This window comes from Sinohyriopsis cumingii, unplaced genomic scaffold (assembly GCF_028554795.1).
Source record: "Sinohyriopsis cumingii isolate HCF-2022 unplaced genomic scaffold, ASM2855479v2 utg002725l, whole genome shotgun sequence".
Lineage (NCBI taxonomy): Eukaryota > Metazoa > Mollusca > Bivalvia > Unionida > Unionidae > Sinohyriopsis > Sinohyriopsis cumingii.
The window spans coordinates 591,953-610,982 of NW_028316283.1; the positions used below are offsets into that span (position 1 = coordinate 591,953).

The window sequence follows — 19,030 nt, forward strand, 5'->3', positions numbered from 1 at the left end:
TGATGAATTTCCACTCATTAACCATTAGTTGCATGAAAATAATGACAAAAATTATTAATAATCCCCATTTTCTAAATGAGTTTATTATGGTACACAATTTCATCACCATTTTGGAGAGTGGAGATTATGACCCATTTACTTTCTGCTTTCCATTTCCCCTCCCCTCTAATGCATAAGGGAAAAAAATGCACAGAAATCTGGAGTGATATATATATATATATATATATATATATATATATATATATATATATATATATATATATATATATATATACACACACACCTCTCCCTCGATAACTGGCACACAATAAGGTCCACAAACATAGACTGACCTATAAGCGAGGTGTGAGTTACCGAGGGACTTACAAAAATTGAAGAAAAAAATCGCTTTGACATTGAGAAAAACGTTGAGAGGGGTGGTGTTAGGGAACTGGGCTGTTTATTGACTGAATCCTCATTTTACAATCACATCGATAATAATATTTAATAACGCGCTTTTTCTAATGAAGTTGTTAATTAATCTGTTTAAATAACATCTATTTTCAAAATGTCCAACAGATGAAAGATAGTTCCAACTGGTTTCAACAACCATCACATGCACGCGAAAACAGTCTGTGTATTATGTCACTGCTTTTTGTTTTCTTGATGAGTCTGGTTCCCATAGTGGTGTTATTATTATTCTGCCATTTCGGGAGTCCAGAGGGCAGGGAACTAGACTTACTTTTGATACACCACCAAAACAAAATTCCTTTTTTTAAAAAACACGCGACATTTATTTCGTGAGACAATCGTCTATGTTGAAACTCAATTTTTGTATTGCTGAATTAGTACAAAATTGATGTCGTGAATTAATTAATTGGAATTAATAATGAAACTTCTTATCATCCTTGTGGATATCCCTAATTGCCAGTTCAAGAATTCTCTGAAACTCACTTGCCCACAATGGTTCGTATCTGTAAAATCAAGCTCTTTATTTTACAAATTATTCATTTTGCTTGGCTGCCTTGTTATCTTTGATCACAGTTATGAAAGAGACAGTTAATTTAACCCTTTACCTCATAGAGCATAGTTACAAAGTGCAGCACACTATAAATAGAACACCTGTTACTTATTCGACCCCATATGCGTAGGCCTGCCTGTGAAATGTTAAGCAGTGTAGAGCATGTTAGGTTTAACAGCAATTTTAACCATTTTACATTTTTGGTACACATCTATTATATGTGGAAAAATTTAAGAGTAAAGTCCAATTGTTATAACTGTGTTTTTTTACGGAAGAATTTTTTATGTGCTTTAAAATCTTGAGAGATCTCATTCACCACCATGTCAGTGAGGCATTTCTCATACTTGAAATTTACAAGTTTTTCATCTGCGTCTACATCACTAAGTCATCTGAATTTGATAATTTATAAAAACTAATTGCTGCCTACATCAGTATCAGAGCCTTTACCTAAGTTATTGAATCTTTCATAGTTCTAATTATGAAAACTTCGTAAGTACTGAATGAAATCCACGACCGCCATTTTGGAGAGTGGAGATTATGACCCAGTTACTTTAAATAGCAGATATCGACCAGCGCATAAACAGTGACCATGTGATCTGACGTAATTGTCATTCGCAGAAATGAATGTAGTATCTAATAGAGGGTTTTCCCCCGAAGGTGGCACTTCAAAAACTGCTTAAAATGGCTGATGTTTACAGCCGACATCAAAAGGCGCTTCCATGTGACTGGAGTAGAGGTGTCAAAAGGCGCTTCCATGCGAATGGTGTAGAGGCGTCCAAAGACGCTTGCATGAGGTAAAGGGTTAAGGTAGTTTATGTTACATACACAATAATATTTATAAGTGTTCAATTGATCAAATGAAGTGAGTTAACTTGACATACAACCGGGGCCGCTAGATTTTAAGTTTGTAGGATTTTCACGCCTTTTAACTTTTCATTTATTCCCCCACCTTTTATTTGATTAAAAAGGCATAATTAATACAGTGTTGCAAAGGAGGCCAGCTTTTAATTCAGTGCAAAAATACAACAAATACTTCTGGAAGTCAGTTATCAAACACAGACAGCACTTAATTAGGTTCTCAGAGAAATGCTCGCAGACATAGCTGTTACGGTAGATTGACACATTTTACGTTTAATTACAAGAGGACACATTGTATTAATGAAGATTACACTTAAAATGAACTAAAAGATAGTATGTACTAGAACACAAATTTCAATTGATAAAAAATGATTTAATTTGTATTTATTTATTAAAGTACTGCCTCCACTTGGAGTGAGTGATATTTTCATTGATCGAAATTTCCTTACATATCGTTAATTGTGGTGTACTAGGAATGTCGTTTGGAAAGAAAATGTAAAACATTGTATGACCTATTTTTAAATTTATATTTCATAGTGATGATTAAATTTTCCAGGTCTTCTCTACCGTTTTTGATGATAAAACGAGCGATGCATCAAAGTTTCTGTTACCAATTTTGATTGCGATTTTCTTCAAGTTCAACAAATAAGGATCAATTTTTGGGGTATTTTCTGGTCTAAAAAAGGGATCCACGCTGGACCTTGCATTATAAGTGGGTTTGCGAGTTATCAGGGTGCAAGTTATCGAGGGAGTGGTGTATATATATTTATATTATATATATAGAGAGAGAGAGAGATTTGCCACATGGAATGCCCTTATGGCAAATCCTTATCAAAGCTCAGGTAACTGTTATCCTGTGAAGTTTTGATTGGTGTCACATTACTCTGTTTTTATGAGATCAACATGTTCATGACATTATGGTGCCTGCTATTTTTCTATTGGTTTAATTTAATCTGTTTTTTATCCATATTTCACCATTTTCTTCAATGTAAACAAAATTGCAAGTGCTCTCTCTAAAAGTCAAAACAAATTTAAAGTATATGTTTGGTCCTTTTAATCTTATAAATATACTGTTGTATTTAAATCAATCAATACATGACCAGGAATGTGAGAAAAGTAATTAGCTATGTATATTGATGAGAGATAGGAATATCCAGACCATAGGTTCATAATACCTGGGCAGGAACACAACAAAGTCTCATTCCAGCTTATCAGTTATGATCCCTTGAATGGAATTTTCTTATCTCACATCAACATACATTACAGAGTCTATTCATCCTATGGAATTGTTCTGTCTCACATCAACTCAGAGTTTATTCATCCTGTGGGATTTAACTATCATCAACACAGTCTATTCACCCTATGGGATTTTTCTATCTTACATCAACACAAAGTCTGTTAATGCTATGGGATTTTCCTGTCTCAAAACAACATATATGACACAGTCCATTTAACATATGAACCAGCTGTTCTTTTTCTGGAGTGATCATCTGAAAGTTATATATCATTGAGATATGCTGAACGTGCAAATTATTTAAAACCAAATAATACATTTTTAGACATTAAAATCAAAATCATAAAATATGGACTATATTTCACAGATTCACTTCTCCCTAAATGAAAATTGATATTGAGTTTATAAATGGTGGTTGCAAATCTTCTGTGGTAAATTTCACTGTTATAATTTGTGAAAACATTTTAGTGCTAGAGCATACGTTAGGAACCAAAATAAATGTCTTCTGTCCACATTTATAGACAGGAAGATATGGATATTTTTGTGAAATAGTATTTTTTTCATACAGTATCCAATACGGCTGTTAGCAGTGAGGGAGATGATATGATGTTTCAGATGGAGGAAGTGTCCGAGCAAACAGCAGGGACAGCTGTAACCAAAGGTAAATTGGTACCTAATGTTTACTGCATAAAAGAAGGCATGCAATCACTCACTGCAAGGTCAGAGCAATCAAAACACATATTTACCAATCATAGTTTTAGTCATTTTCATGGCTTTAATTTGACACAGTTATTGGGATATTTCATTTTAAATTAAAGCCCATAATTTTGACTGCTAAACAAAATTCCTCTTTAAATACCCAATAACATGAACAATGGCAGTGGTTATTTGTAGTTGATTTTTAGCTTACTGGTAATAGACCAGAAGGGTTTATGAGATGTCCTGTTGTCATCCGTCATCTGATATCTGTCTGTTAGGACAAGTTAGTTATTGCTACTCCTAAACTACATAGAGGATTGCCATGAAACTTCACACACATTAATCCAAATGTTCACTTGGTCCTAAATGAAAATGGTGATGCTCATTATTATCTGTTAAAAACCGAGATAAAAGGGTCAAATCTAGCACTGTGTTTTGAGTATCCCTCAAAAACAGAATCAGTTGTGAGTTTAATGGAAGATGGCTGTTGGGCTTCTACCTCCCTCCCACTGAAAACAAGATGTATAGCACTATCTGCCATCATTGTATCAGTTAGCAGAATTGGAAAAACAAGGTGCTGCAGTTTTGTCATCCATGCAGTCTTCTCTGCCATTGTTGTTCAGATGTGTTGCCTGGTGCAGATGGTAGTGATGGAGTGGCTGCCCTTTCATCAAGTTGAGAGGGTTACGGGTCTTGGCCTACCTACCCAAAGTCTTAGTACCAAAAAAAAACACAAAAGTTGAGGCGGCAGAATTGGCAACTGATTCTGATAGCCCCTCTTAACTGGGACAAGTCCTGGGTCAATGTTTGCCTAAATTTGATGATAAATCTGCCCAGGAAGATTATTGATAACTCTAATCTTCTCAAACAGGTGTTTCATCCCTGTCTAGACTGATTTCTCCTTCACACTTGGCTCTTATCAGGGGAGGCTTGTGAAAGAAGAATTTAAACATTCAATTGTGGAGAGAATCTAGTGAGCAAGAAGGCCCTTCAATTTGAAGGCTTATGAAGGAAAGTGGTGTGTATTCAGGGATTTGTCCAAAATTCAACAATCACATCATCCCCTTGAGTGCCTTAGTTCCTCAACTGGCCAGCTTTTTTTTTCTATGAGCAGAAAAATTTGCACAAGGTAAAATCAAATCATACCATGATATCCAACAATTTAAAACATCATGATAGAGGGGATATGTGTCAGGATAGAGACCTATCAGACATGCTAACCAATTTTGATTTGAATATACAAAACTCCATCACCCTGTTTCTGAAATGGGTTCTTTCATATGTTTTGACTTGACTCAGTCAGGATAAATTTAGGCCTTTAACCAGAACCTCACTGAAGCTACTGTCATACAAGACTTGCTTTCTGATAGCTTTAGCTTTGGCATGTTGGACGAGTGAGTTACAATGGTCTTGAACTATCTCCATTTCATATTGGATGGTTCCATGATCATAATGTTGCAACCAGGCTTTGTATCCATCAGTGGGCAGTGAGAAAGTCATCATATGCTGCCTCTATGATAGATATGTTGAGAGAAACAACCATGAAAAATCCTGACAACCCCATGAAGTATTACTTAAAGCAAACAGAGAAAAGTCATGGAACAAGAAAATGACTCTCCCATTGAATGTCAAGAGAAAGAATATCACCCTTAAACCCTGTCATTGTGGATGAAGTTGGTTATATGCTCTTTGTACTCTGTAGTCTCAAAAGATCCGAGTTGTTTCATGAAGATTTCATCTCATGAAATTAGAATGAGATCTACAGCCCTTGCTTTTGAATGTAATGTTGCAATCCAAATCATAATAGAAGTTTTTGGCTGCTATGCACAGTCAACCATTTCAAGTTTGTATCCCAGGGATTTAGCTTTGCAGAGACGAGACTTGAATCTGGTAGGCCCAGTACTTGCAGCCTGGATGACCTCCCAGTCTACTTTATGTCAGCACATCCTCCCCACTGCATAGTTTCATGTTTTCACTGGATTTTCGTATAAAAAGTTTTTTCTTATAAAAACAGTTGAATAATATAATTCTTGGCCAGGTATAGTTGTTACAGATCATGTGCTCATCACCTGTGCTGCTTTCAGGTTGGGTGAGTGGGTTGTCTTTCATATAGGGAATCCAGTTTTTCTTAGCTCGAAAAGATGCAGGAGATATTGGTAAGATGGTCAGCATTCCCTTTTACCAATTCTCCTTATGTTAATGTGATCAAGGAGCCTGTTTGAAGGAGAAAGCAAATTTTTTCAGTAGATTCTGTTTCTCGGGGAATACATACCCAGTCACATTACTTTAAAACCATCCCAACTTTCTCACCATGCAAGCATCCTCTCTCACATATTGTTCAGCTTAAGAGTAGTGACACTTGGCAGTGGCAAGGCAGGGTAAGGGGCAAGAGTTACTGCCATTTGGCTATGTGATATAAATAGAGAATTTGATTTTTATCTTTTGGGGAGTGGTAGGTATGGGAGGTAGCAAGCTTATTTTCCTAATATTATGGTGGTTGGGTAATTATTCTTGTAGATAAAAAATTTCTTTCAATCCTTATTCTTTGATATCACCTTTCTATTACTGTCTTACAGTTGAGAATAAAGAATGAATTTTGCACTTGATTGTTTGTTGTCATAACTGCCTCTGTTTATATAAAGTTGGACAATGGCCGTTACAATTCCAGATTCCCCAACAATATTTTAAAGTCAGCCACTTGTAATAAACACTGCATGTAGTTTGCAAGATGTATCCTTGCTGGTGTCTAACCATTTTTGCATGAGGCAGTATTTGTGTGTGTATGTATTTGAAAAATTTGGATAAGCATTAGCTGTTAAATGCTTTTGCATTTGCCATTCATAGTTATTATAAATGGTGAAAAAGGTACTTTTAAATAATAACGTTTTTAATGTTATTTTTGTGTAGTTGATGGCCAGGGAAACAGAAGAGAGTATTCACTAATGGGTAACACACGTACTATATCGGGAGCAAAGATTCAGAAACTGGAATCACATAGGAGAAACATTAGTAATGCTGGTTCTGTAAGTATTTAATTGAATAAATATCATTAGTAGTTTGCTAGGTTGAAATATTGGGATCATACAGTTTGCTAAGTTAAAATATTGGGATCATACAGTTTGCTAAGTTGAAATATTGGGATCATACAGTTTGCTAAGTTGAAATATTGGGATCATACAGTTTGCTAAGTTTGAGTATTGGGATCATACAGTTTGCTAAGTTAAAATATTGAAATCATACAGTTTGTTAAATTGAAATATTGGGGTCATACAGTTTGCTAAGTTAAAATATTGAAATTATACAGTTTGCAAAGTTAAAATATTGGGATTATACAGTTTGCTAAGTTTGAATATTGGGATTATACAGTTTGAATATTGGGATTATACAGTTTGAATATTGGGATCATACAGTTTGAATATTGGGATCATACAGTTTGAATATTGGGATTATACAGTTTGAATATTGGGATCATACAGTTTGAATATTGGGATCATACAATTTGAATATTGGGATCATACAGTTTGCTGAGTTCAAATATTGGAATCATACAGTTTGCTAAGTTAAAATATTGAGATCATACAGTTTGCTAAGTTCAAATATTGGTGTCATACAGTTTGCTAAGTTAAAATATTGGGATCATACAGTTTGCTAAGTTCAAATACTGGGATTGTACAGTTTGCTCAGTTCAAACTTTGATATGACATGGTTTGCAGAGTTGAAAATTTAGGATGATAGAATTTTCTAATTTCAAACCATTGGATCATACAGTTTGCTCAGTGTTATCTATATTTAATTTGTTTTGTGTGCTTGAGCTTTGTCCATGATTGAGGATAGAATTTTGTGTGTACCTGATTTTTTCTTCATGTTTTTAAGTTATAAATAAGTTGTTTACTGATATTTTTATTCAAGCTTCTGCCTTATTTACAAACTTAAAATGTTCTGGAAGCAAACTTGTGTCCGACATCCTGGCCATTTTATTGTGTCTTAGGTTTTTATGTTAGGTTGTGATAAACAAAAGTATTAATTCTGTTTTAAGTTCAGTGTGTGGAATTGTTTTTACTGTTGTGTTCAGATATGATTTGAGATGAATCATTCATTAAATTATTCATTTGAATTACAATGTTCTGATTGACTTTTTGGTTTAAAACAATATTTTGAAATTATTGTGAATTCATTCAAAGACATTCTGGATTATATCAATGTGATATATCAAAACTGTTGGTACCTCAACCTATTCAAGACTGTTGGTACATCAGCACATTCAGCATAATTCATTTGGAACATTATAATTTTGGACTTGTGATAGAACTTTTAGGATTATTTGGGATTTAATTCACAATACTGTAAGTTCCTCATAAATTTTCACTTTGTAACTTAGAGAAATAAATTATTTGTTAATTTAACTAAAGATTTTGGGTTTGCTTGTTTTTGTTTACTTAGGTTAAGACCATAGATTTGTAACAAGTTCAGACCATCTAATCATGTAATTTGCCATGTTAAAACCAACTTATCATACAGTTTACTAAGTTCAAACCTTGAGATCATATACAGTTTGCTAAGTTCAAACCTTGAGATCATATACATTTTACTAAGTTCAAACCTTGAGATCATATACAGTTTACTGAGTTCAAACGTTGAGATCATATACAGTTTGCTAAGTTCAAAACATTGAGATCATATACAGTTTACTAAGCTCAAACTTTGAGATCATATACAGTTTACTAAGCTCAAACTTTGAGATCATATACAGTTTGCTCATTTCAAACATTGAGATCATATACAGTTTGCTAATTTCAAACCCTGGGTTAATAGAGTTTTCAAAATATAAACCTTGGGATAATGCAGTTTGTTAAGTTCAAACCTTGGGATCATACAGTTTGCTAAGTTCAGACCTTGGTATAATAGTTTTACTAGCTCAAACCTTGGGATAATGTCATTTGCTAATTTCCTATGTTGGAATTATACAGTTTGTTAAGTTCAAAACCTGTATTTATATAGTCTGATATGTTCAGATTTTTGCTAAATTGTCAGAAAAAGGACAAAATGTTCTTCCTCTGTACTTTTAATTCTAGTGTCAGTACAGCTGATGCACAAGTTGGGCATTTATTTGGGTACTTTTTAATTTTTTGGCCTATTTTAAAGATAGACAATCAGATTCTTGACTGATATAACAAAAATGCATAATACTAACAATTACAACAACAACACCAACAGCAACAGTAATACCGTATTTGCCAGCCTATCAGTCAATGTGTTGTGTAAGTTGAATGAGCAAATTTTGCAAATTTTCCAATGTTTATCCTTATGTAAGTCAGTGCTGATTATGAGATGAGACCAGGTGAATAACTTGTCTTAATATTTTTTGCATCATTCCACACAGCATCACAAAATTTATCCTCTCTGTTACTCGGGAACCTTTCAGGTCAGGATCATTAAATGTAACTAAGAGGACCTGATTTCACATGAAGTATTTTCAATGTATTATGAACTTTCAACTACAAATAATGACTCTGACCTGAAAATTTATTGAGTTTTTACAGATAGGATAAAATTTGTGATACTGTATGGAATTAAACTATTTAGTAACTTCCAATTTCATAAATATTAAAGGTATCACTGTTTGCTATTCAGATTACCAGCAATAGGGAAATTGCAACATTATTGCTAAAATGCTTTTTCCATAGTTCTTTTTTGAAGAGAGATGCAGAGAGAGAGGTATATTTATTCCATTACGTTTTTCTTCTTGCACCTCATGATCAAAATAAAATATTGTCACTCAGTATGAGAGAATGAGAGAGAGATTTCAGCTCTTTATGTTTTTTGTACCTTACTGCCCTTGTTTAGCTGAAGCTTTTGTCAAAGAGAGTTTAATAAATTAAATAGTAAATGTAAACTTTAAATATACATACGACAATCCTTCAGAGTTTAAATGTTGACAATATTTGCATCCATATAGAATCCATTTAGGTTAAATCCCAAGAATGCCCATTTCACATGCTAATTTTCTTTGCAAGTACAATGAGCTCTCCATTCCCAACAAATAAGATTATTTTTTTTAAAGTGCATGTACTCTTCCTTTACTTAGATGGCTATTATTTTTTATCTTTGCTCATACTTTAAATTGCTGACAGTTCTTTCAGCAAGTTCAAAAGATGTCTCTGGTTGAGAAATTTACATGAGTAGCCAGCATTTTCTTTCATTATACGGTATCATTTTCATAATACCCTATGGGTAGCCTTATTTTCCTATTGGTAGACAAATGTGATGGATTATATGTCTTTGTCATGGTTATTCATCTTTTAACTTGTCAATTCTAACACACATATATGTAATCAAATTTAAACAAAGTATATTACTAGTGCATGCTGCTTTAGCACAAATACATCTAATGTATGTTAATTTTTAATACTGACGAACATGTAATTGTTTAAAATCCTTCTTAATTTGGGGTTCTATATTTTTTCATACATGAACTCTAACCCAAAAGGAAATATTTGTTAAACATTATTTTTCATACTTATTGGAGAATTTTTTTTCATAAGAAATATTATGTGACATACGATAAAACAATTTGGATGACAGTTTTAGGTTAAATCCAAAGAATGACATTTTGCATGCTAATTTTCTCTGCAAGTACAATGACTTCTCCATTCTCAACAAATAAGATTATTCTTTTTAAGTGCATGTACTCTTCCTGTTATTAGGTGGCTGTTGTTTTTTTAATCTTTGCTCATACTTTAAATTGCTAACAGTTCTTTTGGCAAGTTCAAAAAATGTCACTGGTTGAGAAATTTATATATATAAGTCGATTCAGAATATTAGACGAAGCTATGATTTTCTGGTAAAGAAAGTATCGTCTTATAGTCTGGCAAATATGGTAATAATAATACTTTTGTTAATTAGGTAACTCAGCAAATACTATCCTCCCTTGAGGCACTCTACCACTCTTCTATATACTACAAGATTTTGAATTCTATGCTTTAACAAAAATGAAAATGAACACACACACCTGTCAACTCTCCCAGTAGGAGAAAAAAAACTCCTGTTTTGGGGGGTTGATCCACACCTACCTCCCAATTTCATATCTCCCGATTTTTGCAATGAACTCACAATTACATTTTTTTAGTAAATAGAATGTTAAGTTTAAACATTATTGATGTCAATTTATGAATGTTTCTAACCTTACAACAACACTAAAATCAGAAAATAAACCACAACAAACAATAAACCACAACAATAAAATTGTCAGCAGTTAGTTTCAATCCCAAGAATGATCATTCTGATGCTGTAGCATCCCCATTCCCACCAAAGAAACTTACATGAGTGAACACCTGGCATACATATGTTAATTACCGTCATTAAATTAAAAGAAGGAAAGGAGAAACATACCACGCAGCTTATGTACCTTCAAAAAATTATTCAGAATAAATGTTATTTAGTAAACAATGTTAAATGTTGTTCAAGTTGAGAATAAAAAAGGGATATAAAATGTGGGAAAATAAGTTGCCACATGTACAGTACATGTAGTTTGAGACTGCATATTTAGATACTGATAGTTAAACAATATAGGGCATTGTTTAATTGCCCATCAATTGCAGGTGCTTACATAATAAACACTGTAGAACATGGTTTCTTTGAATTATGTCACAGGGCCAGTCCTTTTTACATGATAATTGCAATGATTGTTAATTATTCATGCTGGCTTTCTTGCTTGTTTACTTAATACTAACCTTTAGCTATTGTGTAGTTTGGCTACAGCAGACCAGAATATGAAAAGATGGCATGTCTTGGGAGAAAATGAGGTGCGTCACAGGGAGAAATGGTGCGTCCTTTGAGAATTTCACGCATATTGGACCCAGAATATTAGTCAATATTTAGTGAAAACGAGGCATACAAAATATCATGAAAAAGCTCCTGATTTTAGGTCCTAATCTCTCTAACTTTTCATTAAATCTACCTACCTGGCTTTTGAAAAGTTGACAGGTATGCAACCCCCCCAAAAAAAACACACACACACACACACAGAGACACACAAGTAGCATCTGATACATCAATAGTATGATCATGTACATTGAACCATGCATGTGTCAAACCATACTTTTTCCAGTATGAATTGCTCTTACTTTATGATTATTTTACATGATCGTATACAGCGCCATGCCATGAGAGCAGATGATGGGTTTATTTATGGATCTAAAGTAATTATTTAACACTACAGAAACAGCCACTGGTAACTCAGATTATCCCATCAGGTTCCATATCACTTTGCATAATATTAGCAAGATTCAGTATTTTTTGTCAACAAAATTTGTTTACATGGTAGTCTCACCATGTCATGTTCACAACAGGGATGCTTATATTTTCCTGAGTGCAACCAGACATTTTGACGGACTTCACAGAGACATGTGAATCTGCTGTTTGTAATGCATGTTCATAAGAAAAATATTTAAACCCTTCCATATATAGATATATAGGTCTCCTCAGGTGGCAGACAATAACTACACCATCCTACCTTTGAATTATGTTTAGTTAGTGACACCCTTATTGATTGTCTGAAAACGAAACTGTGTAAACTAGACATTGTGACCTTTGAAATTCAATTCTGTAAGCACTTTATTTGACAGTTACATGGATCAGCATGTCAAAGACAATTTAATATAATGATATTTTGGAATAGCCAATAACAAGTGTCCAGTTACACATAGCATATGCATGATATTTCTTGCGACTATGTGGATTTAAATATGCCTGGAACATGACAATTTCTATGTTTATTTCCAGGGTGCTCTCAAACCTCAAGGTGGAGTAGAATTAACACCATTGTTCTATGTGCCAGGGAGAAAAATTGGGCGCCATCTTGGAAGTTACAACTTTTTCTTCATCAGAGAGTCAACTTCACTGAGAGAGGTAGATATATTTTAGTGCCAGACCATAGATGAGTGCCCACTTTTAAAAGACAATATTTGATATCATGGTCACAAATGATGTGAGGTCCCCATCACATGTATTTATATACTAAAAGAGTTAGCTCCGTTGTCAGTGTTGTGTGTTCAGACCTTTGGACATAACCTCATTGGTGCAGATAAACACTTTCATCTCAAGGTTTAGTTGGTCCTAATGAAAATGGTATGGTGTGGACTTCGAATATGGCCACCACAGTAGCCATTTTGAAAACTTTGTTGTTGCTACTTCTTCTAAATGGATAGTCATATCAACATGGGATTTTCACTAAAATGGGCTCAATCTGACAGCCAGTATGCCACAACAGCAGTCATTTTGAAAATCTTGTTATTGCTACTCTTCCTGAAATGTTGGTAATATCAGAATGGGTTTTCACTACAAGACTTCTTAACATATCTAGCTGGTCCTAATAAAAATGATTCCAATCTGACATCCAATATGGCTACCATGGCAGCCATCTTAAAAATCTTATGATAACTCTACTTCAACAGAAAGTCATACTGATGTGATGTTTTCACCAGAAGACTTATTATGATGTCCAGTTGGTCTTAAATGAAAATGGTGCCAATCTGTTGTCCAGTATGGCTACCAGTATGGCTACCACAGCAGCTTTCTTGAGACTTGTTATTGCTACTCCTGAATGGGAAGTCGTATCTCGAATATAGTATTACCTCTCCATCTCTTCAAATGGATGGCTATGTCAAGATGGGTTTTCAGCAGTAGACTTATGATACCTAGATAGACCTAAATGAAGTTGGTGCCAGTCATACATCCATTATGGCTGCCATTATGACTGTCTTAAAACTCTCGGTGTCAGTACTTGCCCCTCAAATCATGATTATTATAATGGGTTTTTTTTACCAAAGGACTTTAATGATGTCCACTTTTTCCTAAATAAAAATGGTTCTGATTTGACATCCAATATGTATACCACAGCAGCTAATTTGAAAATCTTGTTATTGCTGAAGAATATTACAAATAGTTTCAACACTGGACAGTTAAAATGAGCAAATGGTCTTTTCTTGAATTCCTGGAAATTATTTTGCCCAGTAGAGTGTCGGTCCCATTGAGAGACTTTTGTTTATAATTGTCGTGAAACCTGGTAACTATGATGGTCAACACCTGAAGATGCACATATTGTCAGATTACTGTGATGACACATTTTTTGTATGAGTTACTTCCCTTTTACACTTGCAGCTCAGTCCAGTGCAGTATTGAATATTGTGAATGCAACTAGTCTCACAGATTTCAATGGCTTGGCATGAAGCTTGGGATATAGTTATAAATCACTGCAGTCCTGCAATATGTCTTTTATTCCTTTTTGATGTGGGGCCAGATGTTGTGTTTTGATCAGAATCTTGCTAACACAAGTAGTTTTACACTTCTCATTGGACTGCCATAACCTTGGACATGTTATGATCATCATTTAAAGATGTGCATAGCAACAAATCACTTTGTTTTCATTCATTTTAGGTAGAGATATTGCCCTTGATGAACTGCAACTGAACGCAATCTTGTGAGCATGCTTTGTCTTGCATTTGTTTTGGATTGCTGTAAAACTTGACATATGGCATGGTCATCATCTACAGATTTAAACAAATGCTCCCATGATTTTTTTAATAGAAATTATTGCTTTTGTTGTACTTAAAACACCATTCAGTGTATAACGAAATTTGTAAATGCAGTTACTTTTGCAGTTTTTAGTGATTTTTGGGGGCAGTTTAGTATATATTACAGTGGTCAAATAATTTCTTTTCAGACACAGGCTCAGGGTAATTTGCTTTAAAAGAATCACTTCCCCCAACTTAAAATCCACTTGCCCAACAAGTCCATATTTTTTACTATTATTTTGATGCATCCCTGCCTATAGAAAAATTATATGGTTGGTCCCTTATACTTCATGAGTTTGAACCCTTCTTCACATTCTGTAGAAGAGGGGCCCACAGCTAACATGATTTTAAACAGTTTCTCAATTTTTGCATAATCAGGTGTGCAATTTGAATAATTGTAGCGTACACCTCTATAATTATAATCTTCATCAGTATGCATTCAGCTTTGCAGATGCAGGAGGTTGTGGGTTTGATTCCCAGCCGAGTCATACCAAAGACTTACAAAAATGGTACTAACAGCTGCCTCGCTTGGCACTCAGCATTAAGAGGTTAGTGTTAGGACTGGTCGGCCTGGTGTCAGGATAATGTGACTGGGTGGGACATCATGCTACATGTCTGCGGCATGATGCCCCAGTGCTAGACATCACTATAAACTGCCACACTGCAGACATCGTAGCAATATGACTGAATTTTTTTAAAGTTATGTTAAAAATCCATACACAACAACAACAACATTCAGCTTTGCCTTCAGGTTGGTGTAAAATCTGTGTATTTCATCATAATCTGTAGGGATGATTATTTGGAGGCCATGGAGTAGATTCATTTTCCGAATACTGTAAAAATCTCAATGTTTCTTGATCAGAGTTGAGAACAGAAGTTGGAAAGGCATTGGTCCTCTGTTATACCAATCAGTTAAAACAGTAGCTTCAAGTTTCATTATTACTTCATGTGACAGAACTGTGGATGTTTTACACTTCCAAATGTTACAACTCTGTGTCTTAAACTATGTACCAGAAAGAAGTGAAAACAACAAGTTTAATAAAATCAACAAACAATTTATTTAACTTACAATGGAAAATTTAAGACACAGTATTATGAATTAAATCCCAAATAATCCTGAATGTCCTATCACAAGTTCAAAAGTATAGAATGCTCCTAATTAACTTGAATAGTTTTGAATGTCCTGATGTACCAATAGTCTTGAATGTCTAGATGTACCACAATTATGTAATTGAGAATATTTTTGAATGGGTTCTAAATAATTTCAAAATAACGTGTGAATCCAAATGTCAATGAACATTTAGTTATTCCAGTGAATGATTTAAATAAATAATTCTCATAAATTATATCTGAACACAGCTGTTAGCTCTGATAACAAATGGATCCCAGAGACTGATCTATCATCAGAATGAATAATTTGCTTACCAAACCTTTATAATATTTCACTTGATCTAGATGTATTAGAATGTTATGGAAAATCAATCATACCCAATGGAAAATACCACTAACTCATAAACATGCTTAGGCCTTGAACTCAATTTCTAATGACTGTCTTGTTTAGCACTTTCAATCATTACAAAAGTCAGGTCTGCAAACACCAATCCACAACCCTTAATCATGGTCAAAAGTCAAGCACACACCATAAGTCAAAGATATATCACACAGAAAACACTCACCCCATATCAGTAAAATCAGCAGCTACCAAGTCTGTGAACTGAATGGGTAAAAAAGTTAAATTGTAATAATTTCAGTTCCTTTAGGGTGGAAAATATTGTACTGGAGGCTTTTTTAAGTCACTAATCGCCTACCTCATCCTAATTGTCAAACAACTGCATATTTATTGTGTACTATTCCTCTAGTATTTTTTTCATACCATACTCATAATCCTATCTTGTCAGCAATTTCTGGTTCACTTTACTGCTTGATTATACAGGTTGCCCTGCATATTATAGAAGTTAACTATGACTTGACATGAAGTTAGAGAAAAAAAAGTGTTCCAATAAAATGCATCCAAAAGAAACCAGAACCAATAAAGTTTCATATTTAATAAATTCAGTAAAATCTTGACACAAGTTTTGGAATATGCTTGTTGGCAATATTCAGTGTCCATAATGATGCAGTTATCTAGGACAAAGTTTTGGTGAGTCTAATTTTGTCATTAAATTCACAAAACATTTATGCATGTGAAAAGTTTGTTATTTACAGTCTGTCATAATTTTCATTTCAGGTGGGAGGGTTATGTGGTTTCATGCATAATTTCATCACAGAAGTGCTGGCAATAGTGAGAGCCCATGTTGCCTCCCTGGGTGGCAATGCTTTAGTTGCCTACAAGATGACAGAGTGTGTACTTCTATCAAATCCCAATAAAAACCAGGTAGTAAATTCAAATTCCATAACAAAAAGTATAGAGTTTGTTCAGTTACATTGATGGGGTATAATGTGGGAAATTGCTATATTATTCAGTCTGCTTCATTTAAATATAAACTAAAGAATTACGAGATTATAAGACCGAAATTATCCCCAAAACCTTTTTATTTTATTTTCAAAATTTTGGGGATTGAAGATTTAGTACCAGCAAAACTTCAGTCTTGAATTTTATTTTACCCTGAAAGTTCCGAATTTAAGCTGTCATCTTTCTCCATCAAATAAATTCCAGATTGTATAAATGTAAGTATCTGAACTCTGCCTTCTCTTGAACCTTGCCCTTTTAGACCCCCTGCATGTCTGGGCATGGTATTAGTGTGGTAAGTCTCGGTGCATTAATATAATACATGCCTGTTAGGTCAGTAACAATGTCTTCACATTTTTTATGACAATCAAAGCTGAATATCAGAAAAGTAGTACCATGGACTTGCTTACTTTGATCAGGTAAGTGTTATCAAAGAAATTTTTTTTACCTTCTCAAATTTGTTTTATTTCAAACAAGATACTTTTGTTTACCACAAGAATTTCTTTTTGGACTCTCTTTAATTTGAGAGAAATTACTGTTGATACAGTATCAATTATTTGTGTCATTTATTTTTCACATTATATTTATCTCTTCATTTAGGTTTTCCATTACCATAGATGTTGCTGCAGAGAGCTTATGCTCACATGTCTTAATGATTTTTAGCACATGCAGATTATGTCTATGATTTTTATGGTTTAAACAGTCAAATTTTCTTTTATTTTCAGAGTCAGTGTTTGATCAATGTTTGTGGAGATGCAGTATCACTGCAGAATGAGGGTGATATTACAACCACAATACCTGACCAGTTTCAACGTAAACACAGTGACTCCCCCCTTCTACTAATCCCAGCAACAAATGCTGCTCCTCCATGACACGAACAGAACATTGCAGTTATTTCTCTCAGTTTGTAATTTGCATCACCCACCATTGAACTCTTTTCAATGCAGACACACTGGACCGAAAAGTATGTTTGTAACAGCCCAATCTCAAGAGTAGAGAGAGTCATTTTAATAATGTGTTATACACAGAGACAAAATATTGGTCATGTTTTCACATGAATTTATAGTAGCCAATGTTGAGATTTGAACATTTTCGCACTTCTAGACTGCATGTACTAACAGCGCTGTATGTCCTGTTCCTCGAATAAATATTGTGTGTTCCTTGAACATTAGCTCTCATTTAAGCAATTATGTGCAATTTACTGAAGAAAATCCAATGTAATTTGACTGAATAAAATGTTCTAACAATTCTGTCATGTTTTATTTGCATTTTATCTTATTTTGCAACAGTTTCAGATGTTTAAAACAAGCATGCCTCTACACAAACTAGGGATTATAGATATTGCTGACAGTTAGCACAGCGACTTTTGGATGAATATAGATAAATCCAAAGAGAATAAAACTGTATAAAATTACTTAGTATTAAAGAGATTTAATACACAGGAAAATGTACTTTAATAAGATTATAACAAATTAGTAAAGAATTCACAAGAAATACATGTCTCGCTTGCTTCCCTGCCTGATGCAGGTAAGTTTCATACTCAAATGACCTGGCCCAATTTTGAGTTCAAGCGAGCAACTGATTCAGGAGTTTCATGAATACAGGACCTGCACTAAGTTTGGGGTTAGCAGGATGGTAGTTAGTTATGTATATGAAATGGCAAATGATACCATCCAAAATTTAGAATTTATGACTACACAAACTTTAAACTTGAGATTTTCAAATGACTTTGACCTTGTTTGAGGGTCAAAGAGAGAGGAATGGTGCTTGAATGGATATGAGGGGCAAACATTTCTGATTCAAAAGTCCAAGAATGAAATCATGTCCCACAGAAGGTTTGGGATCTATGACCACATAGAAAATCTTTAACTGAAAATTTGGCAACTTAATTTCACGATGTCTAAGGATTAGAGGGTATGAATATGAATGATTAGCGTTTACTGACTTGACAGTCCCACTGTGGTAGATATGCTTATTGAGGATGAGACTTTAACAATACAGAACTTTAACAAAATCCGAACTGTTGCTGAAGCAGGTAAAACTACAAGTATAATAACATAGCCACTAAAGAGACAGAGTTTAGTTAGAATTGTTTGCTTGTCAAGATGAGGAAATAAGCTGCTTTTATTCAGATTAAGTCAACATATGAAAAGAAAGATAAAACAAGGAATTTTACGCAATTTATGCCACAAAATCCATGACCTGAATGTACGTCAATT

General features: G+C 34.1%; 1 protein-coding gene across 3 annotated transcripts in view; it reads left to right on the forward strand.

The window, feature by feature from the left end:
- Window positions 1-18,061, forward strand: part of LOC149770076 (C2 domain-containing protein 5-like) — a 163,840-nt gene extending 145,779 nt beyond the window's left edge. For all 3 annotated transcript variants that reach the window (XM_089949439.1, XM_089949438.1, XM_089949440.1), the window contains 5 exons: window positions 3,661-3,753; window positions 6,699-6,814; window positions 12,573-12,698; window positions 16,590-16,736; window positions 17,537-18,061. In XM_089949439.1, the coding sequence (XP_089805565.1) occupies window positions 3,661-3,753; window positions 6,699-6,814; window positions 12,573-12,698; window positions 16,590-16,736; window positions 17,537-17,683 (629 nt within the window). In that variant the 3' untranslated portion in view covers window positions 17,684-18,061. The remainder of the gene's footprint in view (window positions 1-3,660; window positions 3,754-6,698; window positions 6,815-12,572; window positions 12,699-16,589; window positions 16,737-17,536) is intronic.
- The last annotated feature ends 969 nt before the right edge of the window (window positions 18,062-19,030 follow it).